At 38.1% G+C, this 20256-nt stretch overlaps 1 protein-coding gene across 1 annotated transcript; it reads left to right on the top strand.

The window, feature by feature from the left end:
* Window positions 1-6968: 6968 nt before the first annotated feature.
* vip (vasoactive intestinal peptide) lies at window positions 6969-13420 on the top strand. Its single transcript, XM_022189649.2, has 6 exons — window positions 6969-7132; window positions 7911-8015; window positions 8607-8711; window positions 9857-9982; window positions 11040-11151; window positions 11544-13420. Coding segments are annotated over exons 1-6 (459 nt in total). The 5' UTR covers window positions 6969-7130; the 3' UTR covers window positions 11553-13420.
* Window positions 13421-20256: the final 6836 nt, after the last annotated feature.

Raw genomic sequence — 20256 nt, 5'->3', positions numbered from 1 at the left:
ATGTCCAAGCTTCTCAGTCCCTTCACAGAAGAAGATCACATCTTGAACCTCCTGTATCTCCTCAGCACCGTGCACAACATCTTCACTTTTAAAATGGCAACTAAACGAGTGGGATTTCAGTTTGGGAGCCAGAAGTCAGACAGTGCAGGCTGAGTGAATAAAGAGCATGGGACAGCAGTTTGAATCCACATTTGGCTGCTTTGCCGTCTGATGCTCCGTACAAAAAAACTGACAGCAAACATTTGAGTTTTTGTGGACAGTGATGTATGACTTTATAATATACAGTTACGCCCCAAAGCACGAGTTACACCCCTTGTTTTCAAATAAGGCCAAGAACAACATGAAGTCCTCTCACAGGCCTTGCAGAAGAAGTATTAATACTACAAATGGATATGATAGTGGCAGCTGAAATAGCTGTAACGCTGGATTAGCATCTGGACGAAGTGAGCTACAGCCCACAGACAGATTATGGAACAGAAAGTCCTCGGCTGACCCTGTGCAAAGGATGCAGAAGTAGTTTGTGTCCCTTTGCAGCGTTTTCTGGCTCCATGCTTGTGACAGCTGTAGCTTTCTGTCCACCTCTACGTATCCCTGCATGCCCCTACGTCCATCTGGACCATTGTCTTAGTGGTGATATCTCCTGAATGTGTTTAGGAAATTTCTTCTGAATTGGCACAAACGTTCATTTGGATTCCAGGATGCACTTGTTAGATGATGATAGGCAAAGGTCACTGTGACCTCTCAAACCACGTTTTTAGCTCTAACGCTGGAATTCATGTGCTAATTATAGCAAGACTTCACACAGATGTCTAACAGGATGAAATGATGAAGTAATGACATTTTATATGGAAAAGGTCAAAGGTGTGAGAGGTTGGTTCTGCTAAAACACTTTCCAGGAACAGAAGGGCAGATTGAGACCATATTTCACAGTTTTTACTGCATTTATTATTCTGTACAGACACGGATGTAAACTGAAACTGGTCGACAACCTCGAGGTAATTCCAGCTTTAGCCCCTCTCTCCAGGCCTTTGGAGTTTTTCACCTCCTGGTGTTCATTTTGCATCGCGTTTCCAACAGTTCTTTCCAGTTACTTTCTGGTTGTTTTGTCTTGCAGTTATTGTAAATCTATTTGTGTTCATTTTTGCATTTATTTTTGTTATAGTGTCTTGTAGTTTGTTTTCCGTGTTGATTGCATATCTTTTTGATTGATTGTGTTTCTGTGTAGCTCTTTGTGACTCCTTTAGTCATTTTGCAAACACAGGCTTGTATAGAGGATTATTTGGGTCAGTAAGACCTGTAGAGTTATTCATGCAAGGTTTAGTGTGTATCTGTTTAGTCTGACTAATTGCAAATAGACTGGTGGTTTTTGCACCACCATATATTATCAACTGATATAAAGGAGACAAAAAGAAAGCTCCACTGATTCAGCATTGCACTCATTTAACACTGTCGGATTCACAAGAGACAGTTAAAAACAGAAAAAGGAGTGTAGCTTTTTCAGGTTACATTTATTCTTTAAAATTTATTTTGTAAAGTATGTCTAAATACTTTGCTAAGACTGAGAAGCTTCAGTGGAGATCAACTAAACTTCTCTTTTAGGTTCTTCTCTCATCCAAGAGGCTTCTTCAGTTCTGTTTGCTGAGATCTTTATATTTTTTAATGGAAAGTGTGATTAAAAGCATTCTCAACATCTTCTTGAGTCTAATTACCACAGATTAATTGGAGTCAGATTAAGCTGGTAGCGAGATGGGAATAGATTTCCTATCCGTGTGTGTGCGCTGTGCATGATGGGTTTTTACCGAAGGCACAGAGAGACAAAGAAACAGGAGATCAGTGGTGACCAGGGGTCAATTTTTGTTCATGACGACCCGGAATCCACCCTCAGCAACCTAGCAATAGAATTACAGTAACAGAGTAACATTCATTTTAGTGGGTGTCGTATTAGAAATTACAGTAAAATTATTTGCTGCAGTAGAAGTGGCACAAATCGTCTCTCTAGTACTATTTAAAGTACCAATAAACAGTCTTCAGCCCTCTGTGTCACTGAGGTGAGGCAGCCTGTTACTCGTCCATTGGAACGTTTCCTTCCGTACATTCCATCAACATAATAACGCTGATGTTTCCTCCATCAGCTTCCTCTTCCTGCAGGGATCTGTCTCCGATCACTGCTGTCAATTAGACCAGCGCATTCTCCCGTGGACTTCTGCGTAATCCACTTTTTCTCTTGACTGATCACATTAAGGCTCACATAGTGCCATCATGGCTGAGAAGAGGGAGGACGGTGAGGCGGAGGGTTCATCTACTGAGATATCAAAGATCTGGGAAGGTCATAGAAGCTGCTGTCATGATGGAGAAGGGAATAAAATCTGTGATTATTATCTAGTATGCAATCCCAAGTGCAACTGAATCCAATCTTTGCGGGGGTCTTGCTATTACTTTCCATTTTGATTTGATGCTAGCGACCAACACAAACTTTGAAACCACATTGTCCACGTATATTTACATGGCTATGACAGGATTTTAAAATATTCTGTGTTTTGTGTTTTCCTCTGTAAAGTGTCTCCTGTAAATGTCAGGTTTAATTAATGCATCTGAAACTGACATAACATTAAACTTGAATGAGTAAGTTTCTACCTGGTTGAACAGCTATACGTGTTTTTGAGCAGCTTGTTACAAGTTGAGCTATTTTTTGTACATTTTGGGAGTTTTTTTTCCCAAATAAATGCTATTTTACTATGAAACTGTCCCTGCTGTTATCCAGCAGTAGAAATGTTTCAAGTAAACTGATATGTTTGACACGCAGATGCTGGATTAAAAAGCAGAAAGTAACATTTCAATATATATCAGCTGAAATGTTTTTTTATTTTCAATTTATTATTCAGTCAATCAATGAATCAATCAGTCAATCAAGATAAGATAAGATAAACTTTATTAATTCTTTATTGGGGAAATTGATGTTACAACAATACCATTCATCCATCCATCCATTCTCTATACACCGCTTTATCCTCACTAGGGTCATGGGGGGTGCTGGAGTCTATCCCAGCTGACTCTGGTGAAGGCAGGGGACACCCTGGACAGGTCACCAGTCTGTCACAGGGCTACATATACAGACACACAATCACACTCACATTCACACCTACGGACAATTTAGAGTAACCAATTAACCTCAGCATGTTTTTGGACTGTGGGAGGAAGCCGGAGTACCCGGAGAAAACCCACGCATGCACAGGGAGAACATGCAAACTCCATGCAGAAAGATCCCAGGCCGGGATTTGAACCGGGATCTTCTTGCTGCAAGGCGATAGTGCTAACCACTACTCCAGTGTGCAGCCCAACAACACCATGTATACCTTTAACAGTGCCACAAAAAACAGAAATCAATGCTACATTAAGAGAAATTCTATATCAAAATATAAAAAGGGGGACCAGAGGAACGTCTTTGGACAAACAGATTGTGCTAGTCGATATCAAGCAGCACTGCTATAAACACATTAACATTTTACGACCTTAAACAATTGAATTGGTGAACATGTTGACGAATGGCTGCTGCAGCGACTAAGTAACATGAGCATTTATTTAGAGCTTTGTTCTGTCCATGTAATGAATAAAAGTCCAATGTTCTCTTTCCTTTTAGCTCAGCTTTCGTTCTCCACCAACTCCTGAGAAAAGTATTTGACTCTTTAGCTGCTGAATGCTTTGCTGTGCTCCCATGGATTTGGGTTTTGGTTTCTGGGTTGGTTTGTTATTGTAATTAATTTCTGTGTCTGCCTGTCTCTGTGTAGGTTTCATGTCCTTTTCAGTTACTTCCTGTTTTATTTTGAAACTGCATTTCCTTGTGTGTTGCTTGTATTTTGCTTTTCTTCTTTGTCCCTCTTTTCCCCTTTTGATTGGTCAGATTAGCTTCACCTCTCCTCTGCCCAATCAGTTCTCAGTGTTTAGTTTGACTTTCACAGTTTGTCCTGTTGTCCTCCCTCATGTTAGACTCCCTGCTGCTTACCTGCTTCTGGTTTGTACATTCAGGACTCTGTGCCATTTTGTGTAGTAGTGGTGGTGGTAGTGTTAGTAGTAGTAGCAGTGGGAATGGTGCAGTTATTACTAGTACTAGTGCTGATGCTATTGGTGCTGGTGGTGATAATTGTGTTAATAGTAGTAGTAGCGGTGGTGTTGGTGGTGTTGTTGCAGCTGGTGGTGGTGGTAGTAGGAGTGGTGATAACATTAGTAGTAGTAGTAGTGGTAATGGTGCAGCTAGTAGTGGTGATGATGGTGGTGTTAGCAGTAGTGCTGGTGCCATTAGTGATGATGGTGGTGCTAGTAGAATTAGTGCTATTAGTGGTGGTGCTAGGAGCAAAACTAGTGCTACTAGTAGAAGTGGTATTGGTGCTAGTAGCAGGACTGGTGTAGCAGTGGAGGTGAAGCTAGGAACACTAGTGGTGATGGTGCTAGTAGCAGGACTGGTGATGATGGTGGTGGTAGCAGAACTAGTGTAGTAGTGCTAATTCTTAAGCTAATCGACTTGAACTCCACAATAGATCTGATGCCAGTAGATGAGACGACATCGTATCTTTGGAAGGTTTTTCCACAAGTGAGAGCCAATAACCCAGAATACAGCAACTCCATCACCTTAGTTCTACTGTGGGTGGCATAATGTTAAAGTCAGAGAATCCTGGTGATCTAGAAGGTACACACCCAACCAAAATATCTTTTAATGGATGAGTCACAAACTTATCCATTTAAACAACAAATCCTGACTTGGAAAGACACAAAAAAGTCTTTCAACCAGAGGGACATAAGACATTATAAAAGATTATTGGAGGATGAAACTGAAAAAACTGAAAAAAAGTCAGATGTGAAAACCTCCATTTTGCATTATGCATCAAAACTGTCAAAATAAACATATATATATATATATATATATATATATATATATATATATATATATATATATATATATATATATATATATATATATATATATATATACATATAATGTTATGTTAATTATCTGTATCTAAAAACATGACCAAAAGGCATGCAAGTTGAAAACCAATTATAATTCAAAGTGTAGGTTAACTATTACCTGTGACCTGTAAATTACTTGTAAATTACTCATTTCTCCACATTTTATGCAATTTGAAGTCTGTTTATCCAATTATCTGTTTGCTTTAATGCCTCTATCTCCCCTTTGCTTTATTGTTGCTTTTTTCTGTCTATCACCTAAACAGGCCACAATGTCTCTTTCCCTCTGTGTCTAACATGTCTGAGCCAATCATCGTTTGTCTCTGCAGTGATATCAGCTAAGTGGTTCACACTCATTTGGATGGACGGATGGACGGACGGATGGATGTTGCTCCGGCTGACGTCACGGCTGTTTCACTGCCATTCCAGCAGAGCAAATCAGCCTCATCAGGGACACTGTGGGTGGACTCAGAAACACTTCAGTCCTGTGTGCCATTCTCTTACAAAAAGCCCAACACAAACCTGAAATAGAACTCAGCCTCAGCATCTTGTAAACATCCTGTAAAATGTTTTGTTGTATTGATTTAAAAGTGGTAATCTGCAGGAGCCTCATGTTATTCAACGCCCATCATGGTGCTCATTTATGTGGATATAAATGGCAGCAGCAGGATTTTGGTGATATTGTTGTGGAATTAAGTATTTGTGTCAGGACAGGACAATGCACGAGATGGAACAGAAAGTGTTTATAGCTCAGAATTCTACTTGGAACACGTCTTATTCATTCCTATACATTATATAAACATTCAAAATAGCCGGGGCCATTCAGTGGAGATTCTCAGACTGAAGTTGGCCTGTAATAACCTTTTCTACACCTTTTAAAACTCCTGCTATGTATGTGTTAAAGACAATAACATTCTGCTAAATCAGATAATTTGATGCCAGTGGAAAAAATCTGAAAGTCTTGGTTCCTCAGATGATTTTAAAATCAGACTAGACTTCCTTTATGTCTTCCTTTATGCTCTGTTCCATTTGGCTCAAATGTGATGCACATTGAGTATATTTATGATTTCTGCACATTTTGTACTCCTAATTGGTACAGATGTTTCAGTGACAGTTAAGGTTTGGCAAAAAGACAAAAAACAGATTTTGTATTTATAGAAAAAGAATAATCTTCATATAGCACAGTGGTGGTCTGTTGTATTTTTACTGTTAAATTTGCTCTGACTTTGTTCAGAGCTCATTTGAAGAATGAGGAAGTGACTCTCATCATTCAGGATTTTTGCGTTTCCTACATGGAAAAATTGACAGCTTTTAAAAGTTTCTTTTAAGAGTTATTTTTGCTTGCTTGATTTTTGTCAAAGACGTTTTTACTCAAGATTTTACGCACCAGAGCTGAAAAGCAAGAAGAAATCCTCACTGTTGAGAGAAAAGGTCAAAAATAAGCTTCCAAGTTTCAGTAAAACCATCACATAGAGCTCTGAAAGTGTAAAACTCAACACAATAGACGATTATGTACCAAAAGTTCATGTAAATCTATAGTCATTGCAGTTATTTGAGGCTTTTACCTGCTGGATTTGCACATTTTTAGGATGAAAACAAAAAGTTTGTTGTACAATTAAAGTGCAAAACAGAATTGGCACAACTGTATAGCACCAAAGTTCACAAAGCTCGCTGGTGGAGACTTAGCCCTGTACTCATTCTTCTGTCTATTGAAACAGGTATGCAGAAAACATCAGATTGTAACTTGCAGATTTCCTGTCCATTCCTCAGTGTTTCCCCACAGGAGCTGATCTGCACTTGGAGGAAAATTATCAGATGCGTCAACGGCATCGACCCTGGCGCATAAGTTGGTTATTCCTGCGATTAATGAGAAGAAACAGAATAAAACTCCCCACTAATTCCCACACAGGCCTCCGTGGTTCCGACCGTGAGCAAGACCGATGACGGAAGCAGCGACCTACTGACGTCTCAGGCCCCTGATGAATCTCATGACCCCTCCTGCTCCACGAGAAACACACAGGTGTATAAAACGGAGGCAGAGCTGAAGGCGAGCAGAGAACCAGAGAGAATCTGGAAACAGCGGATCAGCAGTGTGGACATACAGGCTCAGGACCAGGACCTTTGGACAGCTCAGCGCAAAGAACCAAAACAGGCAACTTCATCAAGCACACATGTAAGGTCTTCTATTTGCACAGAAATGATTTTGTAAGTTTAAGGGGATGGTGAGCTCCGCGTGTTTGGTAGTGTGTTTCCATAATATGCGCGCTTTTGGATACGTTTTTCCGAATGCCAATATGCAGACTTAAGCATCGAATTCATTGTCCCTTGTGGCTAAAACAGCAGCTCGACATGTTCCATCTAGTTTATGGTCTGTGATGGAAGCGGAATTGCAGCTTCTCCACCAAGGTTTAATCTTCGCTGCTGTTTGCAGTGTGCGTAATTACGCATTGGAGTACGCGAGTTCTTTTGCATTCCAAATTCCAAATTCATCGTTAACTGAGAAGTTTGGTAAAGAATAATGTTCTAGCAGTCATTTGTGGCTAAAACGCGGTCCTGTTTTTTTTTTAATTCGAGTCGAGTTGGTAAAAGGAAATTCACAAAACCGTATTTTTATATTTTCATATTTACATTTATTGTGGATATTTTTTAATGCATTCTCGGCATTCTGTCAGTAACTCGTTTGATAAATCAGATGTTTATCAGGTCTGTCTGTTGTTTGGTTTGGGGTTTACGGTGCCAGCAGAGTCCAGAGATCTTGAATCCCCCTCAGTTTCTGTGTGTAATTACGCATTAGATTCCGACGAGTTCTTGTATTTTCTCCGTCAAAAAACGGAAATAACGGAAATAAATTGGATTGCTGAGCGTAATTTCTGAGCAAAACTGAATGATTTGATCATTAGATCAGATTTGCTTACTGTGTTCACGTAACCAGTCAGTGTTTCCATCCTCAGGTGTAAAGCGATGCTAACGCGGTCCGGTCCCCACCTGCTCCTCCTAATAGCCCTGTGCAGTGTGTTGTACTCCCGGACCCTGAGTCTGCCATACACATCCATGAGGTGAGAGAAGAAAAAAAAAGTTCTTTCCAACCAAAGCTGCAGAAAGATGGAAAGGAAATCTTTCCAGTTCTGTGTGCATGACTGCTGCTCAGTTTTATGAAGAAATCTGGACTTTTGTGCATGTTGTCATGATTAATGTCTTCATTTGTTCCAATTATTGGCGCCGTGTTCCGGAAAGAGAAAGAAAACTTCACCTCAGTAGCAAAATAACTGACAGATGATGCCTCAGCTGAAAAGTCGCTTTAATATTTCTGTCCTCTCTTTTTAAAATGTCCACATTTATCATCTTATGGCTCGTTGCTGATTGTCTCCTACAGCATTTGTATTTACAGTAATCTCGAAACATATTTTAAATTCACAATAACAATGGATTTAGAGCTTTTTAAGAAGCACAATTTACGCATTTAGGGGCGTTAAAGGAAAGGGATCAGAAATGGTGTTCAAGGCAAATACAGAGCAACATTTCTCAGAGCAACATAAATGATAGAATCATTGCTCCGTCCGATTTAGACCATCAAGGTGGATTTATCTGGTGTTTTAACGTTAGAATAGGAGCAGATTTTACTCCAACTGTGCTGTGATGCTCTGCAGACCGACGAGACACGCAGACGGACTGTTCACCAGCGGATACAGCAAACTCCTGGGACAGCTATCAGCGCGGAGGTACCTGGAGTCCCTGATTGGAAAGCGGGTCAGGTGGGTGAGCGGTCCGGCTGCTCGGCGCTTTTAAAGAGCGTATTCTTTGTTTAGTGCAGATTTGGGGAAAGAAAGGGCAAAACGTCTGCGTAGAAAATTGGAAGAGAGAAACAATTTGAAACCTGGTTACAGATTTATGGAGCTTTAAATTCTAAATAAACTGAATAGCCAGGGTTGTATAGTAAAAGCAGGGTCATAGGAAATCAAAGTCAGCCCCCATTTTCAAAGGAATCAACAACCTGCATCTTTATAGGACGAAAAACAACATTGTTACTTTTAAAAAAAAAAAAAGATACGCTATTGTATTTATTGTACAAAGAAGCTGAAGCCTCAATGAATTCTAGACCTATAGTTGTAAAAATTTAAAAAAAATTAGTGTTAAAAATCAGCAATAAAGGCATAAATCAAAAATTCCAGCTCCAAAACAACACCAGATATAATCAGCTGATAACTGGCTCAAGACTAAACATCATTATCTGCCTTTTTGTCAGATATTTGCTTTTAAACTGTTAAAACACAATCAACTTTGCTCAATATTTGTCTGTTTTGCTGTTGTCAAATGAAAAAGAGCCTCAGGGGATACTAGACACAGCAAAAACTGACAGAAAAGTTGTTTAGAAAATGAGCAGAAAACGTAAATAGATACAGAAATCTGAAGTTTCTTTGTTTTTATTTCTTGTATTTAAACTTGTAATTTAACTACGGAGGAAAAACGCTTCTTACCCTTGAAGGAAGTCGGCTGCTAAACATTAGTTTGCTTATTTTAAAACACATCTTTCAGAAGTGGGCTTGAAAATGATGTGTTTAAGGTCAACATTTGTAGAATAAACACCCTGAAGCTCCATAGAAGTGTTCCATGTCCTGTCAAAACCACAGATTCTAACCTGGACATTAGGAAACACCAGAGCTGCTGGCGCCTGCAGTTAGAAGAGCCTGTCTGCTTGATGATGCATTTTGTACACAGCTAAACACTTAAAAGGTTAAACTGTTCTGTTTCCTGCTCTTACACATGTCTGTTGTGCAGCCAGGAGAAACTCACACACACAAAACAGCGTGAATCACAGATCCTGAACTGATTTTACATAAGAACCTGCTGAATCCTCCTGATTGGTGGCGTCACTCTGATGTCGTCTCTTCGTGTTTAGTGACGAGCTGATGGACGAGCCGGTGAAGCGCCACACAGACGCCATCTTCACAGACAACTACAGCCGCTTCCGCAAACAGATGGCCGTCAAGAAGTACCTGAACTCAGTGCTCACAGGAAAGAGAAGGTAGGAATCAGTCCTCCACCTCTAAGATCCTACAGGAAAATTATTTTGTGACTCAGCAGAAGCACTTTAACTCTGTGTGGATGTAAAACAGGTTTTATTGGCATTAATGCAAACACTGTATCCATACTTTAGAATAAGATGTCTAGATTTCAGTTTTAGTTGGTTGGTTAGAATTCTTATGGATGAACAGAAGGAAAAACTTTAGGTAAAAGTACATTTACATTGACTTTATTGCTTTATTTTGTTGTTTTTGCTGCTTCCATGTGAGAGTAGCAGCTGGAAAGCACATAAACCAACAAACTTTAAGTAAATAAATTGATTACAAGGTCAAAAACAACAATAGATCATGATCCAGCACCATCTTCTCCTCTTGAATGTATTCTTAAAGCAACTGTCTTGGAAAGTGAGTGAAGCCAAATCATATCATTTGTGTGCAAAGCTGTGAAAATGTGCTCTGAAAACCTCATTATGGGGTTTAAAGTTTTCTCTTGAACATCAACATGTTTTGGAAAGATGCATTTTTGTCAAACACTGAGGCACAAAAATGATAGATTTGCACAAATTCTCAAGTATTCAAGTCTGCAGCTTCTGTCAGAGTTTGTCTTGTAGGTTTTAGTGGGTGAATGAAAGAACATTTAGCAGCAAACACTGAGTGATGGAGCTACAGATGAACGCAGCCTAATCATAAATGTTAGAAGCAGACATGAATGGCAAGAATCTGAAATATCTGCTGCAAAACAGCACACAATCTATACATTTTGTACCATATTTGGCACTTTTTTAGATACCCAGCTTTAAAAAACACAAAAACTGAAAAAGACGGACTTTGCTCAACATGTAGGTTCGTGTTTCTCAAAATCTTTGCTTCATACACAAATAAAAGCAGCACAGGCACAAAAACAGCCCCTACAATGTTTTTATCCAGTCAAAAGTGAAGAAAAGAAGTTTAATTTTTCATATTTGCTCAGAAATAGTAGACAGGAGAAGATGCAGGCAAAGGAGGGGTGTTTAGTTTTATTTGTGGATTCAGTTTCATCCTCCACATTCACATTTACAGCCTAGAAGATCCAGGAAACAGCGACCAGGAGGAGTCCAGGGACGAACCCAACACCTTCCAGGAGAGCTACGACGACATCAACGTAGACCACCTCCTAAACAACTTTCAGCTGGTGGGTACAGACGCGTGCAGCTATGCAAACCTCGAGACTATGATTCATATTTAACCCTCAAATGACTAAAAATGCTCAAAATGAAAACCTGAAACTAACCGCAAATTCTTTCAATAAATGATGAGAAAGAAGCGAGACCTCCGATGTAGCATTATCACAGCTCAGGAAGAGAGAAAAGAAGGCACATGATGAAAGAGAAATGCTTCTTAAATGTCAGTAGAATTAGACGGGCATGTGCAAAAGTACAGCATGAAACCTTGAAACTAACTGGGGAAACATTAGTATTACAGCAAATCTATAAATATGCAAATGCAGGGAAACAAAGAGGTGAGAATGGCTGTTGTCCACATGAATAACCTTCTTCTTTGTTCTGTTTTTGTGTCTTTTTACAGCCGCTTTGAGGAGGGCCGTCTGCTCGAGTCGATACCTCAAGTCATCCTCATGAAACCGCTCATTCCAAAAAACAAAAAAACAAAAAACAACAACGCAGTAGTAATCCAAAGGACATTTGAGACGTCAGATCCGCCGATGATGATGTGTTTTATCCTCTGATGTGGTTATCTATCTATCCATCCACACAGTACATGTTTACACTGTATATACACCGTATATATACACACACATTCAACGCTAATCCCTAAAGACTCTCGGGGTTGCACAGAGCAACACGCGTGTCCACTTTGGTCCATCAGCAGCAGGAAATATTAACAGAAGCACCTCGTTTGCTTTCTTTCTGTTGTTCCACTTCCCTGGAACCACTGTTCTATTAAATCTGAGAAAATCCATCTAATCATTTTACCCACTGAGTATCAACAGAACACTGTTTTCTGCCTTGATTTTGAGTCAATGTTCTGCTTTGAATCGCTGATAAATCCGAATATATTCTCAAAAAATTCCCCTCACATGAACTCCATTAACTTTCAGTGAAGAATTCCTTCATGTAGCGGATGTAGCTCCTTTAGATTTCCGTAAAATTGCAGCTTTGCAGCTGTAAATCACACAAATTGTGCATTAATTTTAATTAAATAACATCCCAGTTCACTTTGAATGCACAATACTTCGAATTCAGTCGAATATTTGTTTCAAAATGTCCAATTAGAATTTCTTTTAAACTTCAGAAACACTGAATGTCAACAGAACAAGATGTAATTCCAGTAGGTATGTTGAATTTCAAATGGTTAAAAGTTTTCAAATTAACTTTACATGGGATATTTATGTGATTAAACTCATTTTATTCAAAAAGAAGCTCCATCACCTTCAAGTGGAGAAGTTTTTCAACTAATCTTAAATGGAACACGAACACCATTAACTTTCAGTGTTTTTGGCGATTTTATAAAACTTTTATGAGAAAATTGGCCTTTTTTTCATAGTAGCTCTTCTTCCATTAATATTAAATGGACAGAATTCCCAAATTAGTGTTTAATGTGACGAGCATTCCATTAAATCTGATGAATCCTTTAAGTATTGCTGACCGTCCATGGCAACAGTAATATTTCTGATGTGTTTATTTTAAGTGTCTCTACTATGATTTCTAGCATTAAATGAATCCTTGGTGATATAAACTCTAAATGGAACATTTGTCTGATTTATTTTTAACCAACTGTTCCATTGCATTTCAACAGAACAATAAATAATACCATTAGCTTTCTGAAATATTCCCCCGTTTACTATCAATAGAATAACAGCTGCATAGAATTACTATAGAACATTTGATTTATTTGTTCATTTTCAGTAGGTTTAAATGGGACCGTCAGTTCCGTTGTGTTAAATTCTAAACAAACTGTAAACTTTCAGCGGTGCAATCATGATCAGAGCTGTTCTAGAGGAAACATTCGTGGTCTTCTGATGATCAAACGGTGATTTTTGGGCGACACAGATGCATATAATCACTTTTTACTTATTCAACATGTAGAGCAAAGACGTTATAACTGTGCATAGACCTGCCTTTAGTGCATATAGTGCTGTACACCGCTCACCAAATAAAAGATGTTATTTTATTTTTCAAAGCTGAGTCGTTTTGTCTGGCTGATAGTTTGACGATTAGAGACATTTACATTTGATCACGATGTTTTTTTTTAAGGTAAAATTTTCAGAGTTTAAGCTGCTGGTGGCTGATACTGTGTGTGTTTGAGAGATTTCAACAAAGAATTTTGGTTGAAAAACAACAAAAAGACTGTAATGATCTGTAAAATCTTTGGCTGTTTTGCACGTCTAAGGAAAATGCAAAGTCTCATATAGAATAAAGTGTATTTATCTGGATTTGAACCTATTTTAAATGGTTTAAAAGAGATTTTTGTGTCCCAGGTAGGCTGATTAGACCTTCTAAATGGAAAAGCTGAGGACATGACTGTGTAGAGGACAAGATGTTTGCATGTATGAGGACAAAGCAGCCTTTATTTTCTCCCTGTGGGTGTCGGCTGACTGACATGAAAACAAACCAAGTGTGTTTCTTTTGCCACTAATGTAGATAGAAGCAGGTTTAAGATCCCCTAGTTGGCTTTGAATCTCAACAGGACGACCACATGAACAGTCACAACTAACAACATAAAATAATATTGAATAAAGAAACAGAATGCTCAGTGTTTGTTCAGAAACAGTGAATATATCAGTAAACGTCATCTGTGATTATCTCTTTAAATGAAACTTATCACAAATGTTCTGTGTTGTATTTAGTTTCATTATTAATATATATATATATAGAGTTTGATTTTTCTTCACTTCTTCACAAATACAATGTGATAACAGACACAAAACAGTGAGGCCACGGCTCGATTAACCCAACGCTGTAAAAATAACAATTCTGAAAAACATTTTTTACAGTGCTACTACCAAAATTTATTGAAAACAGTTAGTTCCTGCTAAATTTATTGTTGTTTTCTGCTGTGGAATGGGAACTTTACAGTAAAAAAATATGCTGCGACTGCCAGTGTTTTGCTGTTGTTAGTGTCACACTTGTATTTGGATTAAAACTTAATACTTTAATAACTTAAATTAACATTCAAAAATGGAACCCCCAGTGTTTCTTTGCATTGATTCCTAAAGACTGAAGCTTTGTGATATGATCAATATCCAACAAAATTAAGGCTCTAAACCTTTTTGACAATGAGTTTCTCAAAAAAACTGAAAGATGGAGGCTGGAGAACCTGCCACATGTTAACATTCTAACTCAGCAGTAGAATTCTCAGACAAATTTGCCACTGATGGAATCCTGTAGATCCAATAATACTGAGTTAAACAGGGAAGCCGCTCACTTTTCCCAATTTTAGAGGAGAACTTCAGCACCACGGACAGCGACTCTCGCCGTGCTTTGTAACTTTATTGTCTAATTTTTTTGTCTCTTTTTTGTTTTATTTCATGTCGTTTGTCCCAATTTTAGTCGTTTTGTTTCTCGCTTTTGTCATCTTTTGTCTCATTTGTGCCATTTGTCCATTTTTGTTGTTATGTAGCTTTTTTGTCAAAGTTTTTGTCTCTTTTTTGTTTTGTTTCATGTAGTTGGTCTAAGTTTTAGTCATTTTGTTTTGTGCTTTTGTCATATTTTGGTCTTGTTTGTGTCATTTTGTGTCACATTTTTGTAATATTTTGTCTTGTTTTTGTTGTATTTTTTTGTCTCTTTTTGTCTGACTTTTGTTATTTTGATCATAAAGTAAATCCTCTCTGGTTCAGTTCCAGGTGACTAAATGTTGTGTTCCTTTGTAAACACTCTGTGATCTGGAAGTTGTAATGTGGAAATGATAAACTGAGGATGAATGTTGATGAATCTGAATACATTTTTCTTCAGAAATTCCAGGTTGTTCATGATGTTTTGTAAAAAGATAATTCCTTAAATGTGAACATTTTTCCACTTAAACAAAGGAACCCTCAGGAGTTGTGGTTATTTACAGGTTATCATGCTGTGGTTTTACTGGTCCGGTCCTCTGGAGATCAAACTGGGCTGAATGTAGAACCTGAACTAAGATGAGTTTGACTCTCCTGCGGTACAGGTTGTTCTCTCCTATCGGGGTCTTCAGTTATTTTCTGATTTGATTTGTTAAGATCCTGTTCTTGTGTGTCTCGTGTGTTTTTACTGTCTCCCTTGATGCCTTTTCCCTCCTTTTTTAATGTGTCTGATTAGTTTCACGTGCATCTCGGTTCTGAGTTCATAAATAGTCTTTTCTTTCCTTTCTGTCCTCGTCAGTTTGTCCTGTTTGAAGTTCTTTTCTTCTATCTGATGTGCATTTTAGATTTTTATTAGTTTTTGTTTTTTTCACCAGGTTTGTGCTTTTGCATTTGGATTTTTTGGTTTCTCTGGACTCTCATTTGAACTTTTATTTGCTATTATTTCCTGGACCTCCAGACAGTCTGTGAAGTTTCTTTCATACGTTCACCTACCTGTGTGACATTTGAAACCTTCCCTGTTAACCCGATGACGTCTTTAGAGGCGACACACCTCCTGACTTTTGTTAAACTCATTCTTGTTTCATGGGCTGCAGATTTCCTAAAAGATGTGGAGTTCTTTGGCAATCCTGAGATCGGGTTCACACATGAAAACCTACGCCACCTACAGGAAGGAGAAGTAGCTGCAGTTTCAACCTGCATAAGTAGATGCTCATGTCGCCATCTACTGGCAAGGAAAGGAACAGCTGCTGCAGTTTTAACATTAAATGACCAACTGCTGTTTTAAAGATGCCGTTAAACATGAATAATACAAACTAAACTTAAACCCCAACATGAAGCTTTATTGATGTTCAGTAGAAAAGGAGAAGCTGTCTGAAAAATGAAGGTTATCAGCACATACATGGAGGAAAAAAGTTGTGGGATACCCTGAAATGACTCTTTTTATTTCTAAAACAGTTCTGAGCTGTGATTAAACCCCTTTCTCTGTTTTTTTTAAATATGTTTAATGCTGTATAATGCAACAAAATTCCAGAATTAAACAAATGGGTGACTGGGTTTCCTGCTAATTATAGCGCTAAATCCTGGTGCTAAGTAAAAATATATTTGCTCGCTCTCTGCTATGATTCACTTTGTTTACATGTGTCAGAATGGCAGCAGATAGTTGACACATAAATGTCATGAACAATGTCCTGCAGGGCTGAACCCGCATCTCAGGAGCTTCTAATTAGAGGGTGTCACTGGCTGTGGATGACTAAAACATTTTTAAATCGATTTCAGTCAGAAGGTCATGCTAGCAGCACTGTGACGCTCTGAGCTAAATGCTAATGTCAGTGTCTTGGTTTTCTTAGCTGGTAAACTGTTTGATGTGTTCCAGATCCTACAAACATTTCATCAACACAGGAGGTTCCAGGTACAGGTTGGATTACCCAGCAGGCAAAGCTGCACAATAGAACCTGAACTGTTACTAATGTTTTAATTTGATTGATAATGATGAACTCCACAACATTCAAACTTGCTCATAAGTCATACTTGCACACAGACAGAATAGACTGCAGTGATTTTACCGGAACTTTAAACTCATTCAGTGGAACAAGGGCTGGAAGTTTAAGTTCAAATTGTAATTTGCTCCAAGCATCAGGTGCAGAAGTACAATCAGATCGTACTTTGAGGACGACAAACTGCAGAGTATCCATAGATTGGAGATTGTGACTTCCATGTTTCCTTGTTAGAAGACAAATAGGGAGGAGTAATACCCAGAATGGTTCTGGAAATAAACACCACTGACTTAATTAAAGATGTCCAGTTAACTTTAGAATAGAACACAGTCCATACTATGCAACATGCTAAGAGAACCAGTAGAAGCGTTTGTAAACAGCACATCTCTATAATAATATAATAACAGGCAAAAAAAATCTGTTTCACCCAAAAAGAAAATCAAGACTTGTTTTCACTTTTTGACCATATGCTGAATGTGCTCCCTAAGAGACACTTAGTCGTCAGTGTTTAAAAGTAAATACCAATTCTTTTTGTCGACCATTTCTTGTAAAGATTTTTCCAGACAGTGTTGGTCTGGTGGTTTTTGATGTAGTAAAGAACATGCAGTTAGTTTTGTCTGCATTTAAAACAAGTTGCAGATGACAAAGTTGTTCCTGGACTCTATCAAACCCAATTTATAAATCCTGAAAGGCCTCAGTAGGAGCTTCTCAGTAGAGGACGGAGTCATCAGCATAGAAGTGAAACGTTGAGTTTGGAATCTTCTGAGATTTTTTATGTAAACAGTGAATAATAATAAGATGATAGCAACTATATGCCTAAATGTAAATAACAAAAAGCAAATTTTATTAAAGAAAATACACTTCCATGTTAATTATAGGTAAAGATAATTGTTAATGAATATTTATGCTTTTTGGGGGTAAATCCATACTTTGATATTACATGTGTGTCTGGTTTTAAACACAGGTAGAACATCCACGCATGTCTTTGTAATGTGTGTGTGTGTGTGTGTGTGTGTGTGTGTGTGGGTGCGTGTGTGTGTGTGTGTGTTTCCACCACTCTTCAGGACATTTGTGATTACGGCTGCTTTATGGAGAGGTAATCCAGAAAAGAATGCTCATTAGCTGCACTGTATTTAAGATCTATTTATTGCTTAATTTATTATAAGCATTGCCTTTGCACTTCAGGAAGTTTAAAATATAATTAAATACATTTGAAGTTGGTCTAGTTTCTGTGAGGTTATTTAAATAATTCTCATGATTTAAACTTGTAAACGTGAAATCTAACCGCTATAAAACACATTTTACACATAAAGCTGAATTATGAAAGTAAAGATTTTCTCCTGGACGTAAAAAAGCCAATTTACTGAACAAGAAGCGACTTTCATTTGCTCTCCTCCTTCTTGTCCAAAGCTGAGCTGTTCTGGAGCCACAAAACTAAATTTGCTGCTTGTTTAGTCTCACCAGAAGGAGCATCGGTTCCTCCGTCTGCAGCTCCTCGTCTCCGGGTAAACTGGGACTCATCGGGGTTCTGTGGTGACTAAAACTGATTTACTGTAACCAAACAATCCACAAAAACAAAACCCAGAGGCAGACAGCAGCTCCTCCAAAAAACAGCAGCAGGAGGGAGGAAAGTTATATGAGCTGAGCCACTTGATCCCAGGTGTAGCTCATCAGCTGACAGACCCAGGAACACCTGTCCAGGTGGAGGGTCGTCACACAGCTGAAAGTCTGCATCTAACTGCTTTATATTAAAGTGCAATAAACAGCCAGATACTGTAAGAACCAGATAGGAAATCAGTTTCACTCTTATTATTATTCAAATACACAAAATGATGAATAAATGCCTTGTTGCTGTGTTCTCCCCATTATACTGAATATTTATTCTATTTACATGCTGACTGTTGGATTAAAGGGGAGTTCTTTCTGTATGTTTGCTTACAACAGCTTGAAATACTAAAAAAACAATAAATTATTACATCTGCATGTATTAGAGCACATTCACAAGCAGCATTATTTATGTAGCAAATGCTGGGAATTTAAATTAATTATATGATCGTTTTTCTGTAAGAATTATGCAATATTATTGTAGTAGGAGAGAAAACAGGCTGGTGTCAGAAACATTCAACAAATATTCAAGTGTTAAGTACATGATAGAACAAATTTTCTAAGAAATCATTTTTCCAGTCATCTGGGGCTCTGGAGGATTGTTGTGAGAAATATCTCATGTTTGTGGGTAAAAAATGGTTTCATCACCAGAAAAGTTCATATTTTTCTCTAGGTTTTTGCTAATGTGTCAAAAAATGGCCAACTCAAGTCTTCATCAGTCAATATCAGCAGAAACAGCCAAAAACTGAGGCGTCACTTTATTGTTTGCTCTTTCTCTGCATTTTTCCATCACTGACCTGCAGCTCTGGGAAAACAGAAACACCCAGTAGCCTCTTAAAAATTCCACTTAGGATAAAAACAACCATCGGGGCAGTTTCCCCTCAAAAAAGAGCTTTTCTCAAACCAGTCATCGCTTGTTAGGAAGTGTTATGAAGCTGCAAATAGCATCGCTGACATTAGACGCTCACCCCTGACATTTACAGGACGACACGTTCGTCTCTCTTGTAGCTGTGTGGTTGTGAGTTTGTGCTGCAATGATGAATATAAACACCCGTTAGATTCCTGCATGGAAATCTGTTTAGTCGGATGTCAGAAAGCAGCCAAACTGCAGAATGTACAGCAAATATTCAGAGTTACTACACTGTAAAAATGAAAAAAAGACCATTTTCAAACAGTATTTTACTGTCATTCTACAGGTTTCTCCTGTTGTGTTAAATTACAAATAACATCTAGTAAAATCCCACAAAAAAACTTTTAAAAACAAAAACACAGACCAAAACTATCGATAACATCCACATTAAAAATCTAGATTTTAACAAATAATTAGTTCTTCTACAACTCTTCACTGTAAAATTTAAAACAGCAAAAAATGTTATTTGACAGATATTTGATGCATTTGAAAGAAAAAAATACATACAATAAGAACTGAAAAATGATAAATCACTGCAGATTTTCCGTGTTTAGTTAAATTACGGATATCTAAAAAAAATCACAGAAAATAGTGCCAATTTATGTTTGCCATAGTAAAAATTATCCACATCAGAAATCTGTTCTTATGAATAATAATTTGTTCAATAAACATGATTATTTCATCATTCCATGATCTTTTTCTGTATTTTTTCTCACCCGTTCACTGACATTTCTTTATGGGATTTTTTTAAATGTTTTTTTTAAAAACAATGATTGACACAAGCAGCAGGAGTCAGTTCGAAACAGACAACAGGACTACTGAAATCAGGAGAAAAAGGCTCAGACTGAACAGTGCTCAGCAGTAAGTGGAGGTCGTTCACAGTCCAGCAAAGAGTGAAGAGTGGCCTCTGGTTTTCTGGAGAAGAGGAGGGGTTGATTGGATGACTCCCACCTGCTCAGGCTCTGCTGATGACTGATGAGAAACACCTGCTGCTCGCCTCTGTGCCAGCACACCTGGGAGAGAGAAAGCAGGGCTGGAGGAGGAGAGAGCACTGCACTGTGGTTTTAAACGGAGAATCCATAAATAATGCCACGTTGTAAATATCTCTGTGTGTTATTAGATTCCACCACCAGGTTTAAAAAGCAGATTAAACAAATGAGATGAAGTCTAACCTCTCAGAATCAGAAACACTCATCCTTTTGAAAGTGCAAAAACCTTTTT

The sequence above is a fragment of the Acanthochromis polyacanthus genome, chromosome 15, assembly GCF_021347895.1.
Source record: "Acanthochromis polyacanthus isolate Apoly-LR-REF ecotype Palm Island chromosome 15, KAUST_Apoly_ChrSc, whole genome shotgun sequence".
Classification (NCBI taxonomy): Eukaryota; Metazoa; Chordata; class Actinopteri; family Pomacentridae; genus Acanthochromis; species Acanthochromis polyacanthus.
This window is presented reverse-complemented; position numbering and strand designations above follow the sequence as displayed.